Genomic DNA, 23,344 nt, shown 5'->3' with positions numbered 1-23,344 from the left:
AGGGATGTCCCCACTCCCCATATTTATTTGCGCTCGCTATGGAGCCCCTCGCGGCGTGGGTGCGTATAGACACCCAACTTAAAGGATTCCAGTGGTCAGCGGGCCAATGCAGATAGAATAGCGCTGTACGCCGATGACGTGTTGTTTTTTCTCACCGATCTGGAGCGTTCTGGGCCACGGCTGATGCGCATACAGCAGATAATCGTCGAAACAACTGGCCTATATATGAATCAGAGCAAATCCACACTGTGGGTGCTAGGAGGTCCGCAGGCGGTGGGAGACTGGGCATCAGGCCTTCAGCTAGCCACTGAGGGGGTGAAATATCTAGGAATATTCTTGTCTGAAGATGCGGTTCTTTCCAGTGAGCGTAACCTTACTCCAGTATGGGACCGAACGCGTGCGGACCTGAAGGTGTGGTCTAGGATGCCACTGTCTATACTGGGACGGTCTGCCATCTTTAAGATGGTGGCGCTTCCGCGCCTGCTTTACCAACTGAAGAACCACCCGCATGTGATACCGCCTCGCTGGTTTCAGCGCCTTAACTCGCCACTGAGTGGATTCCTGTGGGAGGGAGGAGTAGCGCGAGAAGCCCTACGAACGTGCTCCCTATCAACATATACAGGGAGGCTGGCCACGTCGGATGTGCTCTCGTATTTTCAAGCATCACACCTGTTGATACTGAACGATTGGTGGTACGCCGATAGAAGTGACCCGGTGTACGCGGTCGAGAGGGCCCTAATGGGAACTGCGTCCCTACACACACTCTTGTACTCAGCGCCGCTTAGAAGGTTCCTACCCCCAGTCTCTCAAGTGGTCTTTCAGGTATGGAGGCAGGCCCTGCGCCGAATAGGCTGGTGGAACACGCTCACCCAGGAAAGCCAACTGTGGCATAACGTTAGGCTGCCTGAAATGGACACCCTGATAGGATGCGATTGGCATTTCCACCCTAGGGGATGTTATGACCGGCTGTGTCCCCAAGACATTTGAAATATTGCAGAAGGAATTTGAGATGCCCCGTACCCAGTTCTTCAGGTACCTCCAGTTCCGCCACGCACTGACGCCGTATTTGGCGGGTTTGGAGCAACTCTCTGAGTTTAGCCCACTTGAAGCCAAACTATTTATGGGGGAATTGCCCGACAAGAAGCTGTCACGCATCTATCAGACGCTCGTGCGACATTGCTCCACAGACTTGATGCAACTTAGGACCTCATGGGAACAGGATGTGGGGGAATTAGATGAGGAGGACTAGGTGGAGACCTTAGAGAGTCCTAGGGGGGCGGCAATATCCACGTGCCTGCGACTCATCCAGTTCAGATACTTGCACCGCACATACTATACCCGACAGCGACTATGGAGGGCAGGCTTGGTGGTGTCTCCGGACTGCTTGCGCTGCGGGATGGGGGTGGGCACCTTGCTACACACAGTGTGGGAATGTGGGGCATTACAGAGATTCTGGAATGGGGTCTTCCGATGCCTGGAAGAAGTTTTGGCCTGGGAGATTCAGAGGGACCCTAAATTGGTCTTGCTTCACGTTATGGCCGGGGTAGGGGGTAATAGATACAAGCAACACCTACTCTTGCTAGGATTAACACTGGGGAAACGGGACATTGAGAAAGCATGGAAGGCGCCCCGGGCCCGCCTCTTGCGGCCTGGAAGAATGGGTTGGACTTTTGTATGTGGCTAGAATTACCCATATTTGTAGCTCGGGGCTGCCCCCGGAAGCACTTTAAAATATGGAAAAGGTGGGCTGACTATCGGGGTTTGGAGCTGGACCCACCGCCAGAGGATACTGCCCTCCCAACTTTGTGAAAGCTTGAACTTTACGATACCATAAACGGTGACTCTGTGTACATAACATGCATTGTATTCGATTTCCATGTAGCGAGTTGAGCAAGTAGCGGCGCTCAGGGGGGTGGGCTTAGTGGGTTGGGGGACGGGGGGGCCAGTTGTATTCTTCTTTTGATCTTCCATTGTTCTAATGTAAATTACTGAAGTTGACATTGGGAACACGATGATGGCATTTGAATCTGGATGACAGAGCTGTGCATAAATATGTGTCTTCAGTCAATAAAATTTGTTTTAAAAAAAAACGCTCTCCTTACCAGCCTCCAACAGACCCAGGACCTGCTGGCCTTCAGAAGACTTCTCAAGACCTGGCTCTTCGATCAGTAGCAGCCCCCCCTAGCGCCTGGAGATCCTCACGGGTATGTAGCGCGCTTTAGAAATGCAGGGCCCGATTCACAGAACTAACTTAAGACAAAATCTTAAATTTACTATCATTTTCGTATTCACAGAAGGCACTTAGAGGGCCACTAGTGATTGATTGATTGATTGATTGATTGATTGATTGATTGATTGATTGATTGAGGAGAAAATGTAGCCTACTAAATAGAGTAGGGAGGGTTTCTCTAATAATGGTGATTTTGAGAGGGCGATATGATGCAAAATCCTTGGCTGAGAGGAGAGATTGTTTATTTGGTGTGCACGGTAAGCATAGTGAGTTGTTGATTGTGCATGCAGGACAGCGTAAGTATTATTTAGGCCCAAGAATAATGTGCTCAGGGCTTGATTATATGTATTGGGATTTTCGGTATTGTTATTCTTCCTTCATCTGCAAAGGAATTCTAGCATCTCACTTTCTACAGAATTACTATTAGATGAGAATTAAGGCTCTGGGAATAATGTTACTGGGGAAATATGTACAAACGATGAAGTGTGTTGAAAGTATGTTCCACGGCGTTGTTAAATTGGTAAAGAGATGTGGTATGTTGCAGAGATGTGTGGTTATTTGGTATTTAATTCAAGAATGAAGGAAGGGAATCTGGAGAATGTTTTATTTTGGAAATTGGGTAGGTAGCGAGGTGACATCAGAAGGGCTGTGGACCAGAATTAGAGTGAAAATATGGTTGAAGGTGGCTAGTGAATTAAATCAAGATGGCCTGATTGTGCATAGATGTAGTGATTAGTGAATAATCCCGAAATTAGTAGGGTATTGCAATTAGGCACTGAGTTTCAGCTTAAAAGTCCTGAATGGGATGAGAGACGTCGTGGGCTCAACTTATTCAATATAAACTATCATCTTTTCCAAGTATGATGTCTCATTAAGAAAAAGATCCAAGCAGACTCAGCCACAACAAAATTGTATACACATATTACAGAGAGAGTTTGGGGCGTGGAAGATACCTGCTAACATATGCCTCCTTTAGATCTTTTGAAAGCGTCACCTGTATTACCTGTATTACGGATACTCTTGAGAGAGTGGTATCATTTTTAATACATCAAAGAACTTTTCTGTATTGACGAACGTAGGCATGTAGACACAGCGGGTTTAGACAGCAAATACAAAGCTGGTTGTTGGCTAACAGTGTACAGAGGAAATACAATGCGGCAATATTTACTTTAAGGTGTTACCTTGATATAATGGCACAGGTGAATTATAAAGTCATCTTTAGCATCTTCCATGACAAGAGTGCCACCCATATTGGATGTTGTATTGTGAAGGTCAAAAATAAGGTCGTAGGCTTCATTAGTTCCCTTTGGACCAAATAAACGATTAATTTCTTGGGCCCGTGCCACTTCATAAGGCATATCCTCAGTCTCCGCCATGCTGTTTACATATACAAAGAAAATGAATTAATTTGTGTATTCTCACTTGAAGTCATCATTCTTGAAAGTTCTCTTGCACAGCATAATCAGGTATGCAATTTATAATGCTCCCAGTCAAGGTTTTGATCAATCTGCAGGTCTATATTCTCAGCTTCAGCGAGGCACAGGTCATGAACAGTATGTTCTCCAATAATGTATAGGTGAGGAAAATGTATAAAAAGCTTATTAGGTGGTATTTCAGTCGATGACACAACACATTGAGTGGGTTACCAAACTTACTTAATCATCCCAATGCTGTGAAGACAGTCTCCAGGAAACCTACTTGTCACCCCCTCTGTTTATAATTGCTGTGTCCTTTTAAAAACCTGCTGAAGTGAGCTTTAGATCTTAGAGGTCTCTCTTCTCGAATTCTGCAGCTTAAAAAGAAGCTCTCAACCTGTGTAACTTTAACAAAGACTTACAGGTAGATTCATCATTGAAAAATCGGCTCGCAAAGGGCCAGATTCTGAGAATCTGGCCCTTTGCGAGCGCAATTTTTGCATTTGGGATTCATCATCCCAAATGCAAAAATCGGTAATTGCGAATTCGCTAAATTGCGAGGAATTACATTAAAGGAATCTCTATTTGAGATTTCTTAAATGCAATTCATTAACCATTTTTAAATTGCGAAATCGCAATTTCGGGCCGCTATTTACCGCGAGGTCAAACCTTGTGGTAAATAGCGAAAACTTAGAAAAATGCTTTTAAATGCATTTTTCTAAGTTCCATGTTGGCACACACACATGTCCTTTGGACATGTGTGTGCGCAACACCAATGTAGATTACATTTCAGGGGTGCTACAGGGTGTCCTTTGGATACCCCTAACACCCTTGAAATCGCATCATTATTTGCGATTAGCAAATTGCTAATCGCAAATAAGGAATAACTCCCCATTCATTCCTATGGACCTTAAAGGCATGTAGGAATGTGTAGGAATCGCAATTTATTTAGCGATTCCTACATGAATCCTGTTTTGCAAGTCCTTAATAGCGATTCGTTAATAATCGCTACTAAGGACTCGCAAAACGGGACTTTGATGAATCTAGGGGTTAGGGCTTTAGTTAGCCATTCGTGCTACGGTGAATAGGCAGCCTGCCAGACATATTCTGAAGACATTTTCAGTATGGTGGGTATTATTTCACAGAAAAAGTGTTTGTCAGCCAGACTGCCATGTATGTCATGATGGACTGGTTTGCATTTTGTTTCAAACACAAAGATTTCTCTCTTTGAGCTATGCTGTCAGTGACTACCACGTTGCACTTGGCTTCTGGCTGGAAAAAAACATAGCAGGTATGTTGTTTGAAGCCCCCCATACTTTAGGTTGATCTTATATGCCAAATGAGGTGCGGGTTGTGTGGGACCATGCCTGTCGTGAAGGTCTTTCTGACCTCACAGGCGGCTGAGGCTACACCATCGGACAGGCAGAGGTACCTCCACCTCTTAAAGAGGCGGAGGAACCAAGACTTGGGCATACTCTGGGGTATATTTACAAGAATTTAATGCCATTGTAGCGTACATTTTTGATGCTACGGCAGCATTTTTTTCCTTGCCATATTTACAAGTTGCTGCAAAGCCCAGTTAGAGGCATATTTTAAGCGTTAACGTCAATTTTCGACAGCACCGTTTAGCGTAACTTACCGAAAATTAGATGAAGGTAGGCGTTCCGGCGAATATACTCCCTCAATCAAAAATGCGATATTTACAAGAATTTCCTTGTACGTCACTAAAAAAGAAAAACTGCCACTAAGTCACATTAGTGGCAGTTTCTTACCACTAGGAATTGCCTGGTCTTACAAATAACGCTAACCTTTACAATAGGGGCCTCATTTATGAGGGTTTGGTGCAGGACAGAGCCACAAGGAATCTTGCTGCTCTGCCTTGCGTCAAAAGAAAAGTGCAGGAATGTGTCATATCTGTAAGATACGGTGCATTCCTGCCCTCTTCCCAGCACTGTTGCACAATAAGTTGCCATGCGCCAACACAGGCACCCTTGCACTGTGGTGCCAGGGTGCCTGCATTGCAGACCTTATTGATTTTGTGCAGGAAGGAACACCTCTGTTCCTGACGACCTGGTTGGACGACTATTAGTGGCTGCGACTACCACGAACCTGATCCCTGAACACAAGCGGTGGCTGAGACACAACTACTGGCCGGTTAAGTAAACAACCTATGCTCCCACTGACTAGGGGGGACTGGGCTTATAGTACCGGGAGAGCGAGGCATGAGTGCGGAGATGGTTGTATCACGATTAAGCTGAGATACCTTCTCTGCCCTGCTGGAGAGGTGTGGCGAGCGGCGAGACAACCCGTCTCTGGAGGCCTGGGCCTCGTGGCAACTGGCAGCCTGAGCTGGTGTGTGATCTGACCTCTGACAGCCTGCGGCAGAGAAGACGCAATCATGTGCCATACATGCAGAAATCGGGAACAGCCAGCACAAATGCTAAGAATGGCCTGATCAAGGTCCTCTATGTTACTAGACTAGCACCCAAAAGTGACTAAATACTGTACCCTGCCAAGCTGGAACAGAGGAAGAGAAGAGTAGGGAACCACCTCTCTCTCCAATAGCAGCAAGGAGAGTTGAGACCTCTTGGAGGCACCCCACTGCTCATCTGAAGCGGACCCAATGCGCGGGGTATTGATCGCCAGTGAGGAGTGACCGATCCATCAGTACCTGACACATTCACGGCTGCCTGGGTGGGTAACTTGTGGGAGGCAGAATTAACACGCAAAGGAAACAGGATAAGACTCCTGGCGCCACATTTAACCCTCCCCTGAACACCTAGAGACAAGTGAGTTTTGATAGCCGCACCAGCTGGATCAGACTCCTTACAGAAGAGCCGCGGCAGGCAGAAAATACGAACCAATAGTTGAAATAATGCAAAACTGATCAAACTAAACCAGCAGTATGGGAGGTACGTACCCGTCACCAGCATACAAGCTAGCAAACTTCCAGGCAGCAGGCGAAAGGATCAGCACAACTAATTAAATCTTACCTCGGGTGTGAGCACTGTAGACACTGTATTACTCAGGGGGGGGACAACAGCCGAGAGCAACAGCTGTACAGGATCGGTAGCACAATAATCAAGCAGGCTAAACTACCACTTGAGTCCGGGAAGATGCCCGAGGCCAAGGCGATAACGAGCAGCAGCCAACTGATCCACCAAACAACGCCCTGCAGGCCGCAGAAAATGACCTAAAAGCTCTCCTCATTATCATGAAGCACGGCCTCGCCTCAATAGAGACCAAAATGGACACCATGTGTAATCGGATAGACTTCATGGCCCAAAAACTGTAGAAGCATGATGAACGCATTGGGGGAGCAGAACACCAAATTTCCTATCTGGAAGATACTGCAACAGCCAGGAAATTGCAGCTATCGCAAATGGACCGTCTGTTAATAGTTATTGCCGCCAAGAATGAAGAGTTTAACGCGTGCTCAAGGCGCAACAAAATACGTATTCTGGGAGTGCCTGAAAGTGCCAACACTGGCAAAATGAGAGAACGACTGCTTTGCAAAGACTTCGGCTCCGACGCATTCTCTTCCCAATTGGTGGTAGAAAGAGTGCATCGCTCCCTACGCCCCAGGCCACCTCTGGAAGCACCATGCAGGCCTATAATAGCCAAGCTACTTAATTATAGGGACCGAGACAAAGCATTGTGGATGGCAAGAACAAAACAGCAACTTGTGTACTAGAGGCACAATATTGCTTTATTCCCAGATTTCACGCTCGCTGTCCAGGAAGTCAGGAAGAAATTGGCAAGAAGAAACTACTCCAGGCGCAAATAGATTATGCGGTGATGAATCCAGCTTGGCATTTGAGTCAATCATCAGAGAAAGCAGCAATTCTTCACTAACCCGCAACAAGTGGAGGATTTCCTTAAGAAACAAAAGAAGCAGCGGTTGAATTGAGAGAGAGAAGAGTCTTAACATTATACCTCTTGGTCCAGGACACGTCTTCTTTAGGGCCTTGAAACCCCAAATGATATGGTTCGCCGGGGGGCAACCTCGATTGAAATGGGAGATGCTGACCTTGCCCTTTCTGCATGGGGGATTTGAGGGCCCTGATTTTGAACTATATTATCTTAGTGCACAAGCGCATTATGTTACATATTGGTTTATGCCCCCTCCATATATACCACACTTAGCGATCAAACAATACTATATGTTGCCTACACCATTGTCGGAATTCATAGCCACATAGGCGAGAGTGAGAGATACTGGCTCCACTACTGTGGCATGCACTGTAATAGCATGGCAAAACATTACGAAAAGACTGGACATTGCAATGATATACTCGCCCTTGCTCCTGGTGGCTCGCCACCCCGATCTAGAAGTAACTCAGGAACTAAGATGTTGCCAACTATTAGATAAAATTGGCATTACGAAATGGGGAAATCTTTATGTTAATGAGGTTTTTTGTACTAAAGAACTGTTTTTTACAGACAGGGACCCTGCGGCGATGGACCTATTTATGTTAGACTGTGACAGAGTGTGAGAGCGGCTACTCCAGACATCCCCAACAAGCTGCATACACTAATCCCACCACACCACTTACTACAAAGAACGGATCCCATGGAGGTTGTATCTCTTATATACAGCAACGTAGACGGCCGGAGAGGCAGCTCTGATGCAGTGAGAGGAGGAACTGGGTGAACCCCTTAGTGAAGACAAATGGAGCTATTGCTGTCAACAAACTGGAAATGCATCTGCAAGCAGCTAGCAGCCCATCATACATTTTAAATATGTTCATTGATTAGACTACACCCCTGTTAAAATGCTCAAATTCAAACTATGTGACAATGACGCCTGCGACCGATGCAGACAGGAAGCTACAGGGTTTCTACATATTGCATGGGAATGCACAACAGTCAAATCTTATTGGAGCCAGGTCTTTGCAGCCGCAGGACAGATCCCTAACGCCACTACAGAGTCGCCCGTAGTTGCGTTCCTGGGATACATGGAAGAAATACCTTTAGCATACAAACGGTATGTGGCGCTGGGCTATTACTGGCCAAGAGTAGGGTGGCGGGGAGGTGGGACAGAAGGCTGGCGCCTAAATTTAAAGAATGGATTTGAGACTTCTTTTTTGGCAAGAACATTCATTGACCTTTAAGGAACTACTCCCTGTATCCTCGAGGCCAAAATACATTTGGGACCCCCTACGCGTGCATTTGATAACTAATACAGACATACTAGGTGGGCAGGATGTACCCCACCCCTAACAGACAAGAATTCCAGAGGGGTGTGGGCACATTGGAAAACCTAAGCCACAAATAGGATGTCACTTGGCCTCCAAGAAACCATACACTAGTTAAAAGGTACAGACAACTAGATACTTAAGAAAGTACAACTCATTAGCTGATCATCTGAGTTATAGCACTAGGATTTTAAAATGTATGTCCTAAGTTGCTGTAATGTGCATATTGCTTTCGAAGTTATATTGAGATATTAACTATGTGTTCATGTTTTTGTATGTCTGTATTGTTTTTGGAAATGACAATAAATAAATGTATTTAATAAAAATTTAAAAAGTGGTTTTACGTGGTTTTGTAAATATGCTGTGGCACATTGCGCTACCGGAACGTCAGCAACAGGAAGCTGGAGACAGGGAACTGCAGAAAGCCAGAGACTCTCTCGAGCCGTCGGGAACCATGGAAGAAGGAGAGATGCACAACGAGAAACCGTTGAGAGAGCATAGAAGCCCAGTCTGGAAGATCGTCGCTAAACACAGGAGGCGCTCAGGTAAGGTAGCTTTGATGAGGGCAAGCACGTGTAGATAGTTTGAGCATCTTTTATAGCCTAGCACTCGAGCTGTCACATGTGGAGGTGTCACCATCAATTAGGCCATGTGTGCATGTCTATGGTTGTGTGGACATGTGCCAAGGTTGCAAATGCAACATGCTTAATGTCTTTCCCGTAACTAAAGTTCTGCATGTATACAATCATTATTGGACATATACAGAGTGCACAAACATGTAATTGATGGAACAACCACTGCCACCAGGGATTACTCAGATCAGTAGCACACATGATACATTAGGGACAGTTAAACTACCAACATGCGGGACAGTTCCCTAATACTAGTACTATTTACACTCCATGTTGGACAAGCGTGAGTGTGCATAATGTGCAAGAATAGGAGGAAGAAGGGTCATGACAATCAACACCACCATACGGCAGTGCCATTGAAGGGAGCAGATCTACCGCCAGAATGTCACGATCATTCACCTCTGGCAATAGGAGGTCATAGCCCATTACATGCTTAAGAAGGAGTCCATTGTCCACCTCCTGAACCAGATAGTGCCTGGCCTGCAGCCCACATCCCAGCACTGCACTAACATCCCTCCACAGACCAAACTACTCACTGTCCTCCACATGCTGGCATCAGGAACTTTTCAACCTACCACCGCCAGAGTGGCATGAGTATCACAGGCATCCTTTTACAGGTTCCTCTCCACTGTCCTTGATGCCAACAAAAGCCTGGCAGCTAACAACGGCATCTCCAAGGGCATATCGTGTGTGTCTTAAGAGGAAATCTGCACTGCTATTACCTGTGCAGACACACAATGAATGGATACCAAATACTGTCAAAGCTATGGCCTACACTGGCCCCAAGGTGTCTTGCTTTGCAGTGTATGCAGGATACTTGTTCAATGGTGTTGTGCAACCTCAGGACACATCAAATAACTTCTGTATAGTGTCCCTACAGTGGGCACAGTGCACCACCATGTGTTGTAAAACATCTCACAGGGTCACATACATGCACGTTCATGTCCATGCCTCACACATTGAAACATCAAATTCCCAATAACAAATGGGTGCTCTATGAGGAAAGGTCTGAGGCTGATGTTGTGCAAAAATTGGTAGAACAACATTTTGTCTTGTCTAAAAACACAGGCATGAGGCATATGCACCGCACAATATTTATGGTGCATTCCTGTGCATGCCCTTGCGCTGGTGCCAACAAATCTGGGCAGTGTCAGTGCTGGCACACTTGTGTCTTGTAGCAAGGGTGACTGTGCTGCATGGTTATTTATTCTGTGCATGAAGGGACACATTTACACAAAAATATTCTAGCATGCAGCACACATGGAATGAGCTGAAACGTACAACTAAATACATGTTTCCTAGTCTTGCCTGTCAAACATCGCATTTTCAGAGCTGTCAAAGTTGATACAGCCCCAGATATGTGAACCTGGAGCCGCCTCAAAAGCTATCAATGTTGGGGAGGAACATCCAACCCAACACCAATTGCCCAACACTTAGCTGTAGCGGCCCTATGTGGTAAGGCAAATATGATCAAGGTTAACTTGCTTTGCGCAACCCTGTGATTATGAGGGTGTTTTTAACACTACAAGAACATAAACAATGGTGATGTACCATTGGTGTTTGAGCCTTGTATGCATACTGCCAAATCTTTGACACAAGTACATGCTTGGTTGGCACATATGTGTGTGTCTCAACAGTGGTAGAAACCTTACTGGAAAGGGGTGAGTAGTTGCCACATATGTAGTCACACATAGAACATATGGAAAACAGTGTAACTTCTTCCATTGCATGGATTGCCAATAAAACATTGTGAAATATGGCGCAGCATGCATCTGTGAAGGTATGCATGTTGAGACCCCAGACACATTTTGAAGCAAATACATCTGATCAATGAAAGCCACATACACAACATATGTCACATGAAATAGCCAGGCATGCAACAGCTAAAAAATTGTACAAATACAGGTCAAATACCGCTTAGCGTTATTTTATTAACTGCATTACATGTTAGAGTAAAGTTTAATAGCCGAAATAAAAAAACTCACAAAGTATTCAACTCTTAACCGTTTGTGGCACAAAAATTCAAACAAACTGCACTGGGCTGTCACCTTCGGTCTGCAATCCTGCCTTTCGATTGCCTGCCTGTTTCTGCTTAGTTTTGTGATTTCATGCCAGCACTTCTTGCAGTTCCTCACTGTCCTCTTGACTTCTGCGAAGGAATTCACATTGTTGACAATGGACTGTCATATTGCGTTTTTGGTCCCCAATGACAACTTAGAGTGACGAAGTGCTGGTGTTGATTCTCCGTCACCTCTGCAATCAGGATCTCATTTTCCTCCTGACTGTATCTGCGATTTCTCTTCCTCTTACCCTGGGGCTCTTGCTGGTCATGCTGGCTGTTGGTGGGGGCTTGGAGGGTTGTTGTCCTGTGCTGAACCTGATCCTGGCTGCTCCATTCTGCATTCAGATACATTTTTTCCCTTAGCTATGTATTTGTAAGCTCTTTTTGCCACTAGATGCTGAAAAGTGATGTTGGGCTGACTAGCGTGAACTTTTTTACCACTATTTGGCCGGCCGGCACTTTTTTCACGCTAATGTGAATTTTTTTTAGCGCCTTGATGCTAAAGTTAGAGTACGTTTTCGCTGCTGCTAGCTAAACCCAACGTCATGTAGCGACGTCTTGTAAGTAAATTGCACACATAGCATTAGGACTTGGTGATCGGCAGCTGCTTAGCAGCAATTCTTGTAAATATACCCCTCTGTTTTCTCAAAGGAGTAGTGAAGTCATGAATGGTTGGCGATGGTGACATCTAAGTTCTTATAGCTTTCAGGCACCAAAAAGGTTCTTACCCACTATTTAGGGCTTTAGAGGCAAAAAAGAAAAGCCTCAAAAAGAAGCAGTCATTTATTAATATAAAATGGACTGTAAAAAAGACACTGTAACCACTCGAATATATAATTCACAACATAGGCATGCAATAAAAAACATACTATCAACAATCCTTTCCTTTAATCTTCCTACAATATCAACATTATCGTGTGAAATGTGAAAAGACCAGGTTAACATCGCAGCCCATTATTACAGTAAAGCTGGCTCGAAGAGGACACATTCTCCGTTCAAGGAAACACTGTTCAGTTTATCATTTCCAGTGTTTAAATACAGGTAACACGCCACGAACATGTGGGTGGGTCTTGACTACAGCTACCTGTTTTTTAGTGAAACGTGAGACTGTGAGTGGACACAAGACACCTCCATGTTTTATGAGCTACATCAGAATAATGTATACCAGAGTTCAGCAACTCCTGTTACAAGTATAGTTAATTTCAGAATATTCCTCCTAATAAAAAAGGCCTTATTCTCTTAAATGGTGGGTCTCCCGGAGACCGAGACCAGGTCATGCAGGCATCAGAGGTGGCATTGCCCTCATAATACTTACAGAGGGCGACAGATCCTTCCTTCAGTGGAGGGATGGCGGGAATGGAGAGGACATATGGAAGTCATGAATAGTCACCCCCTGCCAAAGGGCAGTACCTGAACCTGAAATGCATTGGGAACTCATTAGTAACAGGGTCACGAAGAACTATCAAAAACTATCAAGAATTTGGGTAGCATGAAATGATGATACACAGAATATTTTTCAAAAGTAAGCATGCATCAATAAATGGAAGCAACATATTTGAATATTTGAAGATCAGACTAGAAAGTGATTTGATGATTCTGTGATGAACGCAACGCAAGATCATCTATAATAAATACATAATAGATTTTTACAGTATACCATTAAGCAGTTGCGCACAGGGAGACACGAGCCAGGATTTGGGGAGTGCACAATGAGAATTTAGACAAAGACTCTGTCATCAGTAGAGCCCGCCCTAGGATGCCTCTGACCGGATCAACATAAGGCAAACTGGCTGAAAACATGACAAGAAGGGAGTATCAAGCAACAGGGTATCACTTGACTACACTATTGCGGACAACACATAAGTGTATTTATTATATGATATTTTAGGCAGATTAGACTTAATCTAGTCCACTGATGTTTTGCTATTTAAAGTGTTTTTGGGCCTATTCGACAGGAGCATGACTCCCACCAAGCGACTGGTGCTACGATAGCGGGCAATTACATATATTTTTAAAGGATGAATATGCCAGTGAAAACTGGGAAATTTTCACCATGTGTTCAAAAATTCCATTATCATAGACGGCACCTAGTGGGTGTCCGCAGGAGACTTCCAATAGAGTTTCCTTGAACATTTAAAAAAAAGCTCACAAATTAATGTTCAACTTTATGGACATTCACAAACATTTTCAATACATTCCCAAAGTTGATCTTTATTTCTAAAGGACTAAGCAATGTTTGATGGAATCCAGGAGTTAAGTAAAGACTTATAACGTAAAATACTATTATTGTCACTTTATATTTTTGTAACTTTCGGTGCAAAATTATTTTTTATAAAAATACTTTTCTTCACAGATGTCCCTTTCAAATTGGCAACATTTGTTGAACTTTCCAAACATAACTATATCACTCATGCCTGTATCATTTAGATTGAGCAAACATTCCACGGTAGTGAGTACACAACGCAGCCTTTAATGAAGGGGAAGAAACATCTTCACATTAAAAATGAACTATAAGTGAAGGTGGAAATTTTGAAAAGAATTGTGCATTTCAGAAATACAGGGATTCTTCAAATGCAGATTTTGCACAATGCAGATAATCCACAGTCTTAGGCAACACAGGCATACACACCAGTGAAATTAATAAAACCGTTCTTATAAATGCAATATTCCTGAGGCCTTTGTAAATCAGGTTTAGGTTTGTAAATAAGAATATGAGCAGAAACTAAGCTTCGCTAGCTGAGATGTATAATTCTGTTGTTAATGAAGCCCTCAGGGCTTACAACAGAAGGTTAACATTTGGCATTCAAATGTTAGTTCGAAATCTGCTCTTGACCCCGCTTGACGCTCCGCCCCTTATAAATTAAGAAGAGTCCATGTGCTGAAAGGGAGAAGCCCGAACGTTCACTCTCAGTCAAGACCATTAAGAAAGCCTACACAATGCTTTTTCAGTTCTCAGTATTTGTAGATTTATTCTAATAATAGTATCATGGAGGTGTAGCCAGCCCTGACCAATATGGCCGCTGCACCAATCGAGGTGGAATGAATCGAAGCGGGCCCTCTTAGATACCGAGATATGGCAGTCAACAACTAGATGTAGTCTGAGGCCTACATCCTGCTGAAAGACCACGCCCTATCCTAACACCAACCCCCGACAGTGAATCGGAAATCGAGGGTCCCGGCCCAACGGGCGCCCCACACTGTTACAACTTCACTGCGGAGGGAGCAGGATTGGCAATCACCAGATCAATCGGGCCCACCAGCGCAGCCTGAAACTGGAGTAGGCTGCAAGGGGAACGCAGTAAAGCAATTCACCTTGTAAGAGGCAGCAGGGGAGTGAAGCAGCAGTTCATCAGAGTGGCCCGACCTGGAGTGGGTTGCACGCGGACCGCAAAAAAAGGAAATTAATACTGCGGGAGGCAGCGGGGGGGGTGAGATTGAAGCCCTTACCGCCCCTGGAACCAACGTGAGACTCCAATCAGCAGGTCCCTCAACCAGTGAGGACCCCATTGAAGGACACCCAGGAAGTGCAGGGAAGGCAGGCAGGCTGTTGGCTGCTCAACTGAGACTACGGGAATCGCAACTAGCAATACCAGCGATTAAAGATGAGCTGGGGACCACCTTAACCACCCAGTGGACATAGTGAATATGTTTGCCACCTTTTTTACATCGCTGTATAAAGCTGAAAACATTTCCATCCCCAAAGAGCTAGACACCTCCCTTGAACCCCTGCATCTCCCTATCCTCAATGAGCAGGCCCGTGCGATACTTGAAGGAGAACTCATGAAAGAGGAGATCAATCAATCAACAGATTTGTAGAGCACTGCTTGTCACCCTTGAGGGTATCCGGTGGTTGTAGGTGCCAGTTAATTAGCCGAATAGCAAGGTCTTCAGGGACTTTTGGAAATCTGGAAGAGTTGGGGAGATCAGTAGATGGGTAGCTCGTTCTATGTCTTCGCTGCTAGACAGTAGAAGGAGTGACCTCCGCATCTGCTTTGTAGGATGCAGGGGGTGAGGGTTTAAGACAGGGATTCGAAGCGGAGGTGTCTGGTGTGCTGCTGATGGAAGTTCAGGCAGTAGGTGGGTCCACAGCTATGTTGGGCCCTGGATGCATGGGTTGGGAGCTTGAACTGTCATCTGTACATCGAGCCAGTGGAATTCCCTGAGGTACGGGGTGATGTGGGTTCGTCTAGGGAGATCCAGGACAAGTCTGGCTGTGGCATTCTGTATTGTCTTTAGTCGTTGGAGGAGGTAAGTGTTGAATTGCCCGTGGGGTTGTGGAATGTAAGGAAGCTCCTCCATTCAATCGGTGGCCAAGAGAACGGTTGAACTAGTAAAGGACAGACAGTTGGCATGCCGGCTGGTTGCTCCCTCTTCATCTGTGCTTAACTCAATAAAGATTACCATATTTAACCTCCCCATTTGGTGCTTCATTTCACTGGGAACATGAGGATGGTGGCTTTTGAAGAGGAAAGCGCTCTGGCATAGGAGCTGGCAGCATCTGCCCCACTACATTCTGTCCTGCACCAGTCCATGGCGACGAACAGGCCTGCAGCAGCACCATAACAGCAGTGGTGTGGTACTCCATACTTAATTAGTCCCTGTGTACACATGTGCGTAATGTTACGTGAGCCCAGCTGTGCACTTGTGTCGCATGAGGAACCACATGGGCCCAGAATGTTGCCAACCAACCTGCCTGCATCAGCGGCTTTGTTTCCCCACTGTTCATCATGCTTCTGTATTCCCAAAGCAGACACATGATTGGAGCAAGCATGCCTATTTAAGGAAAGGTGTGGCATAAACAGAGGAAAGGCATTCCTAATTTTGGGAAATTATTGAACTCTACCTGAGCTAAACATGGAAGGCGTGATGGCACCTACTCAATTCTTTGGTGTGCCTGGTGAGCCTGTTTTATTATGGAATAACTGGAAGGAAGGATTTCAGGCTTAAGTTGAGGTAAATGGGGGTGACATATATACAAACTCACACAAACTGACCAAGCTGAAGCATTGCCTAGGGACATAGGGGCATCATAGGGACATCATATCTTAAAACACTTACCACCCTTATCGGAGGAGGAGGATAAGGAGGATTCTGATTGTGTTGTCTATGAAAGAGCGTTAAAAAACTAGATTTAAATTATGGGAAAGGAGGAGAAAGAGGAGGATTCTTATTGTGATAACTATGAAAGAGCATTAAAAACTGGTTTTAAATTATGGTAAGAAATAAAATGTAATACTGGAGAGGTTTAACTTTTTGCAAAGAGACCAAATGCCTGGGATTCCGTAGAATATGTAGATTCGCATCAACATGCAACTACAGAGGCAAGATGGCGTCCACGCGAGTGAACGTGTGAGCTGACCGCTCCTGCCCAAGCTCGCAAATGTGACTGCTTGCAGGGAGACGGAGTTAATTGAGCGATAAAAAGAACACCGGTCTGCTTGACATTCTGGTTAATTTACGGTTCCGATTAGGCTGATTTACGAGCCTCTGCCGACGGTCAATGTTGAACTCTTTACTAGAACTTGGGGCTGGGCTGAATAGATGTCGACGGAGCCGCTGGGCGTTTGCTTCACACTGGCTTCGGAGCACGCTGAATGATTTCACCTGGGGACACCTCTGCGAGCACAGTGGAAGAGCCGACCGCCTGATGGTAATGCCGCCGCAAGGAACGCGCGGGAGACCGAGGGCTCAAGGAGATGCATAGGCCAGTGGTTCCCAAACTTTTTTGACCTGTGGCTCCCCTGACCTAATCGGCAGTTGGCCGTGGCTCCCCACCATTTATTTTACCGGTGGGTGGGTGGGTGGTGTGTACCTCCTGTTATCTTCCTTAAAGTATTTGGGACGCAATGAAGGTATTATATTGGTTGGAATGCTTGCATTATTAATCTCATCCACTCGCTGCATCCCAATCCATAGTTTTTTTCCCCAACAGAGTACCTGGTACCAAACCCTTATTTATACCAGCTGCTGCTTTCAGTACCTTTTGGTACTGAGACCCGCTCTGAGAAAATGGAACATTGAGTTTGGTCTGTCGTAATCAGTATCCCCAGCCTTATTTTTACACTAAAAAGGTCTGTCCTTCCATCTGTGTGCCCATCTATATCCAAACATATTCAACCATTTGCACACCTATCCACCATATATCCTTCCGTCCATCATTTCACTCATCCATCCCTCCATCCACCCTTTCACTCATCCATCATTATTCATCTACCCACCCTTTCACCCCATCCATCTGCACTATCATCCATGCATCCACTCTTCCACCCAGCCATCCATTCACTTACTCATCCATCCACCCATTCACGTACTCATCCATTCACTCAGTCATTTATCCTTCCACCCATTCACCCTTTCAGTCATTCATCCTACCTTTCTCTCTCCATCCCCTTTCACTTATCCATCCATATTCCCACCCATTTACTCACCCATTCATGAATCCATCCATTGATCCTATTACTCATCCATTCTTTCACTCATCCAACCATCCGTTCACTCATCCAGCCATCCGTTCTCTCATCCATCCACCCTTTCACTTCACTCATCTATCCATCCTTTTGTCCATCTACCCCCTTTCACTAACTCATCAATCCTTACATCCACACTTTCACCCATCCATCCATTCACCATTTCACTTATCAATTCATCCATCCACCCATTCACTTGCCCATCATCTACCCTTTCATTCATCCACCCATCCTTTCACACACCCATCCACACTTTTACCCATCCATCTACCCTTCCACCCATCCATCTACCTTTCCACCCATACATCCATCTATTTACCTTTTCTCTCATCCATACTTCCACTCATTTACTCATCCATCCATCCTTTCTTTCATTATCTATCCATTCCCCCTTTCAGTCATGCATTCATCCTTTCAGTAATCCATCCAGCCATTCACCTTTTCCTTCACTTATTTACTCACCCACCTTTCCACATTAAGAGCTGAGCCTTTGTCTGCAAAGTTGCAGGCAGAAGAGTCCCATCAAGAACGAACTACAGCAAGGGGTGGGGTGCGGTGGGCGAGAGTTCCCTATGCCCCTGCACATAGGCAGACTGAAAACGTAGAAGTCATGCATGATACACAGTGCCAGGATGTGAGGTTACTGTAACATGGTGTTGTTTCCAGGGCTTTAAGCGGTGTAAAAAAACTGGGGGGTCTCTTCGAAGGGGGTGTTTGACGTAATTAAGAGCGCAGCTTAAAACACCTAGGCTAAAAATATGCGCTTAGCATAGTGTTCTGCCTCACTGGTATTATGTTGTCTCTGTCATTGCATCCAGATATATAATACAGCAAGTATCATTACACCCCAACAAGCCAGGACTATTGGCTTTGTCAATGGTTGCTAGTTCCTTAAAAAAAAAAGAGCAACCATGGCTTTGTTGAATACAATATTGAAAATACTTCAGTTCTAAAATGACAGGACTGTGAGAGAACGAAAACCTGTTCTTTTAAACTTATTTTACAGGCTTCTTTGAATGAAGTGTTTTCTAACGTTGCAGTGTGGGCGTTTTACTTTTTATCGTACAGAATGCCCTTCTGTACTCTGAGGCAGGAGGAGGCCGCCACATGGTGTCACACCCCCATACTGCCCCATTGTCATTCAGTAAGTGGCAATCAGTGGCATACTGAATGACAATGGGCGGGAGGGGCTGCTCTTGTGCTCCTGGAGGAGTGCGAGGTGCCTCCAGCAGCAGGGGTGAGGCCTCTCACAGGGGAGCAGCGCTGCTCCCTGTGATGGGCAAAATTACAGATAAAAGGCCCGTGGTCACCCTAGTGTTCGCGGCGCCCCTGGCACCTCATTACGGCGCTCTGGGGCGCCGCGGCGCACAGTTTGGAAACCACAGGATAGGCTGACAGTAAAGCTGAGGTGAATGACAAAACGCCAGGTAATACAGTTAAAAGCGCTAAAAGTAGCTTGAATGGTGCGAAGGCTCAAATGGATATGTGAGGCAACAAAACTATCCCGGCAATTTTTTTAGTTGCTAAAGAAAAAAGAAAGGGCAAAACGTTTATTAATGCACTGCCAGAGGGCTCTGAAATTACGGATACTATGGACTCTGGGGAGCCAAATATGGATTTAACAATCCCAGTATCAACCCCGGTGATGGGTGATGAAATTTTGGCAGAAAACGATAGAGGGCAGTCAAATGGTCGTGATAAGGTTCCACTAAAAAACTCTATTGGTCCCGGTGACACAGGTTGGACAATAGGAGGTACAGATCTTGGTGTCATTGATAGCAGTGAACTAAATAGTGTACGCAATGATTTGCATATACATCCCCTATGAGAGGCATTCCTGGATGTTCATAGAAATGATTCAAAAGTTCAGGTTGAAGGTAGGTTTATTCAATACTTTTCATTCGTGAAGGTTAATTATTTAATGATATTGCCATCATATCACTGTTGCAGGCACACGATAAACATAAACTCCAATGCATTTCGGGCTGCACGCCCTTTGTCAAGGAGAGCTAAGAAAAAAGAAGAAACAAGCCCATGTCAGGGACGGGGGGATGAAAAAAGAAAGCGATGCTGGCGTTTAAATGCTTTAAAGGTGTCGATCAATATCGTGAGGTAGTCGTGTCCCGGTCTAACATGGTGATGGTCGTGTTCAAAATCGTATAATAGGTGCTAAGAACGGGTACATTGTGCAGAGTGAAACAGTGTGCACGAGGGGCATGAGTGAGAATCAAAAGGTGAAAAAACAACGGTAAGGGGACGGAGCAGCAGTTAAGCGTGCGGGGTGCCGATACATTAAAGCAGCTGAAAGAATAACGTGAACACGATTCCCAAGCGGGAATCTGCATGCGGTTATAAAACTTAATTCATGGCCCAAGCCGTGACAGTCACAGCGGTAACGCAACGGTCCGAGTGTGAGGCTTCAATGCGTGAAGGTGAATGATTAACAGGAAGTGAGGGGAAAAGAGATAAAGGAAGGACTGTGTGCAAAAAACGGGTGTGGGGGCCATGTTGGAGCGGGTAGACAAGGAGGGTAGGTTGGAAAAGTAATTCAGGTAGAACATATATGAAGGGAATCAGGTGAGACATGAGGAAAATCAGGTAAAACATGAATAAAGAGCAATGCGAGTAGTAAATAAACGTATACAATTAAAGGTAACAGCTGTATTCAACACGATCGTTTAATCCATGTGGCTTAAGGGTCTGCAAGCGATAAATCCATTCCAGTTCTTTTTTCAGTAGAAGCTTGAGATTGTCAATGCCTTTGGTGCGAATGACACTTTCCAGCACTATGAATTGCAATTGTGCTATGGTGTGATGAGACTCATGAAAATGTATCGCAATGTTGGATTTTTCTTGTTTGGTACGAATGATAGATTTATGTTCGTTGATACGAACTTTGATTTTTCTTTCGGTTTTACCGACGTACATTTTGCCGCAAGGGCATTTCAAAGCATAAGTAAGGTTCATAGAGTCACATGTGGCGTTAACTTGTAGTTTAATGGAGTGTCCTTTCATAGGATGTTTGATGTGATTGCCTCTGATGATGGAATTGCAGTTGTTGCAGTTTAAGCATGGTTGGGTTCCTTTGAAGTTTTGACAAATGGTGGTTTGTGTGGAGAGAATTTCTTTAATGTTCTTGCCGTGGGTGTGGGCAAACAAAGGAGGACTGTCAAAAATGTTCCGAAAATCTGGTTCCACTTGGAGGATAGGCCAGTGATTGAGGATGATTTTCTTGAACTTGCTGCTGGCTGTAGAGAATTTGGAAACGAGAACCATGCGTTCATTGGGTGGTTTTGTGTATTTTGAAAGGCTTTGTTGCCTGGTGATGTTAGCGACACGTGTTTCTGCCTCATTGAGGATATGCTTAGGGTAACCTCTGTCTAGGAAACGTTGGTGCATCTCCTTAATGCGATTGTTATAGGTGTGTTCATCGGATACTATCCGTTTGACGCGTAGCATTTGCGAACTTGCATCTTGGTCAAGTCCACTGATTGTATGTGGGGATATAAATATCAACTTGGCTAACAAGGAAGTGCAGGATGGACCACGAGGATATAAGGGACGCACACCACAGGTCTTCAATGCCTTATACAATTTTGTGAATGATCATGGTCTGGTCGATGTATGGGGTATTTTATATCCTATGGACCCGGAGTATACGTTTTATTCTTTTCCCAATAAGAAACTGGCACGGTTGGATTATTTTATTTTATCTACCGCATATTTAGCAGGGGCCTCGCCCCAAAAATTTCCTAGGATTTCATCAGATCCAATTATTTTAGAAGTAGTGGCAATCGGTCTTAATGCTATACCTAGAACTTTCTCTTTTGATCGGAAGCTGTGCTTAGATGATGGCTTTAGAGAGCATATGCTTAGTTGGATTACAGAATGTTTATAATGTAATAGACAATCAGCCCACACAACAATTGAATGGGATGCCTTTAAGGCTTGTTTCCGGGGCGTAGTATTGAGTATTGGTCCATATCATTCGAAACTAAATTAGAGATACAGGAATTATACTCTAATTTAAGATTGGCTAATGAAAAATTTACTCAGGGGATAGCACAGTGAGGATATATCTTGGACCTTGAGAACGATGCAGATAGATGTCGGGCCAAAATTAATGGGGTATGGAATAGGGAGAATGCGAAGAAATATCTGGTTTATAAAAGCAATGCCATGAGTATGGTGAAGCAGTTGGTCGTTGCCTCGCACTACGGCTTCATATGAAGGAAGCCTCCCACCGCATCTTGGAGTTAAAGGATAACTTAGGTGTACTGCGTCAAGATCCTCAAGGGATTTTGGCAATTTTTCATCAGTTTTACACGGAACTGTACACACATCAGGAAGTGATGGATGTGGGTAGTAATATATTTATGGGGGGGACATACCACAATTAGACCCAGACGAAGTGGAGCAATTGGATAGTCCAATTACTATGGAGGAACTAGAAATGGCAGTTAATTGCCTGGTGATGGGGAAAACCGCGGGACCTGATAAACTCCCGGGTGAGATTTACAAGGTATTTTCTAACCAGATTAAGAACGAAATGTTGGCCACTTTTAGGGCAGCACAGAACGCAAGCTCCCTAATCATGGTCTTTAGTAAGAAGGGAAAAGCAACGGATTTGCCTGGATCATACCGTCCGATATCTTTGCTGAATTGCGATGGCAAAATGTACTCAAAAATTCTGGCTAATCATTTGGCGAAGATTATTTGTCCATTAGTTTCAGTGAATCAGCATTGGTTTATACCTGTCCTTGGTACGGTTACTCATGTGAACAAGGTAGTGACGCTCTTTGACATAGCCCTGGCTGAAAAACAGGAACTCAAGTTCATTTTATTGGATGCTGAAAAAGCATTTGACCGTGTGGAGTGGGATTAATTGTGGAAATTGATGGATCGGGCAGGATTCGGGAAGGGGTTTATGACTGCTTTACAGGTACTTTATAGTACACCGGTCGCTACAATTGCTGCAATGGGTATGGTTTCTGAGTCAGTGAGAATCACTAGAGGAACGGGGCAAGGATGCTGTTGCTCCCCATTGCTGTTTGCTTTATACATAAATCCATAGAAATGCTGGGAAATAGTCCTTTAATTAAACCTTTTATAGTGCAGGATATCCCACATTCCGTCTTCGCTTATGCGGACGATATAGCTATTACTACAGTAGACCCAATTTCTGCCCTTACGGAGGTCGAGCGTCTAGCAAATGAATTCGGTCAGGTATCTGGTTATAAACTTAATGTAACTAAACAGCAAATGCTATGTACGGATAATATTGTGTCAAACGATGTTAGATTGGTAAAAGAGGTCACGTATTTAGGCATCAAAATTAGA

General features: G+C 44.8%; 1 protein-coding gene across 2 annotated transcripts in view; it reads right to left on the bottom strand.

Moving 5' to 3' along the window:
• ASPA (aspartoacylase) overlaps window positions 1-23,344 on the bottom strand; it is a 147,984-nt gene that overhangs the window by 99,227 nt on the left and 25,413 nt on the right. Inside the window, exons 2-3 of one of the 2 annotated variants that reach the window (XM_086955014.1) lie at window positions 12,853-12,953; window positions 3,412-3,607 (exon numbers count right to left, since the gene is read on the bottom strand). In XM_086955014.1, coding sequence (XP_086811140.1) covers window positions 3,412-3,607; window positions 12,853-12,917 — 261 coding nt within the window. In that variant the 5' untranslated portion in view covers window positions 12,918-12,953. The remainder of the gene's footprint in view (window positions 1-3,411; window positions 3,608-12,852; window positions 12,954-23,344) is intronic. The other variant, XM_086955013.1, reaches the window with a different exon arrangement.

This window comes from Lissotriton vulgaris, chromosome 2_1, assembly GCF_964263255.1.
Source record: "Lissotriton vulgaris chromosome 2_1, aLisVul1.2, whole genome shotgun sequence".
Taxonomy (NCBI): domain Eukaryota; kingdom Metazoa; phylum Chordata; class Amphibia; order Caudata; family Salamandridae; genus Lissotriton; species Lissotriton vulgaris.
This window is presented reverse-complemented; position numbering and strand designations above follow the sequence as displayed.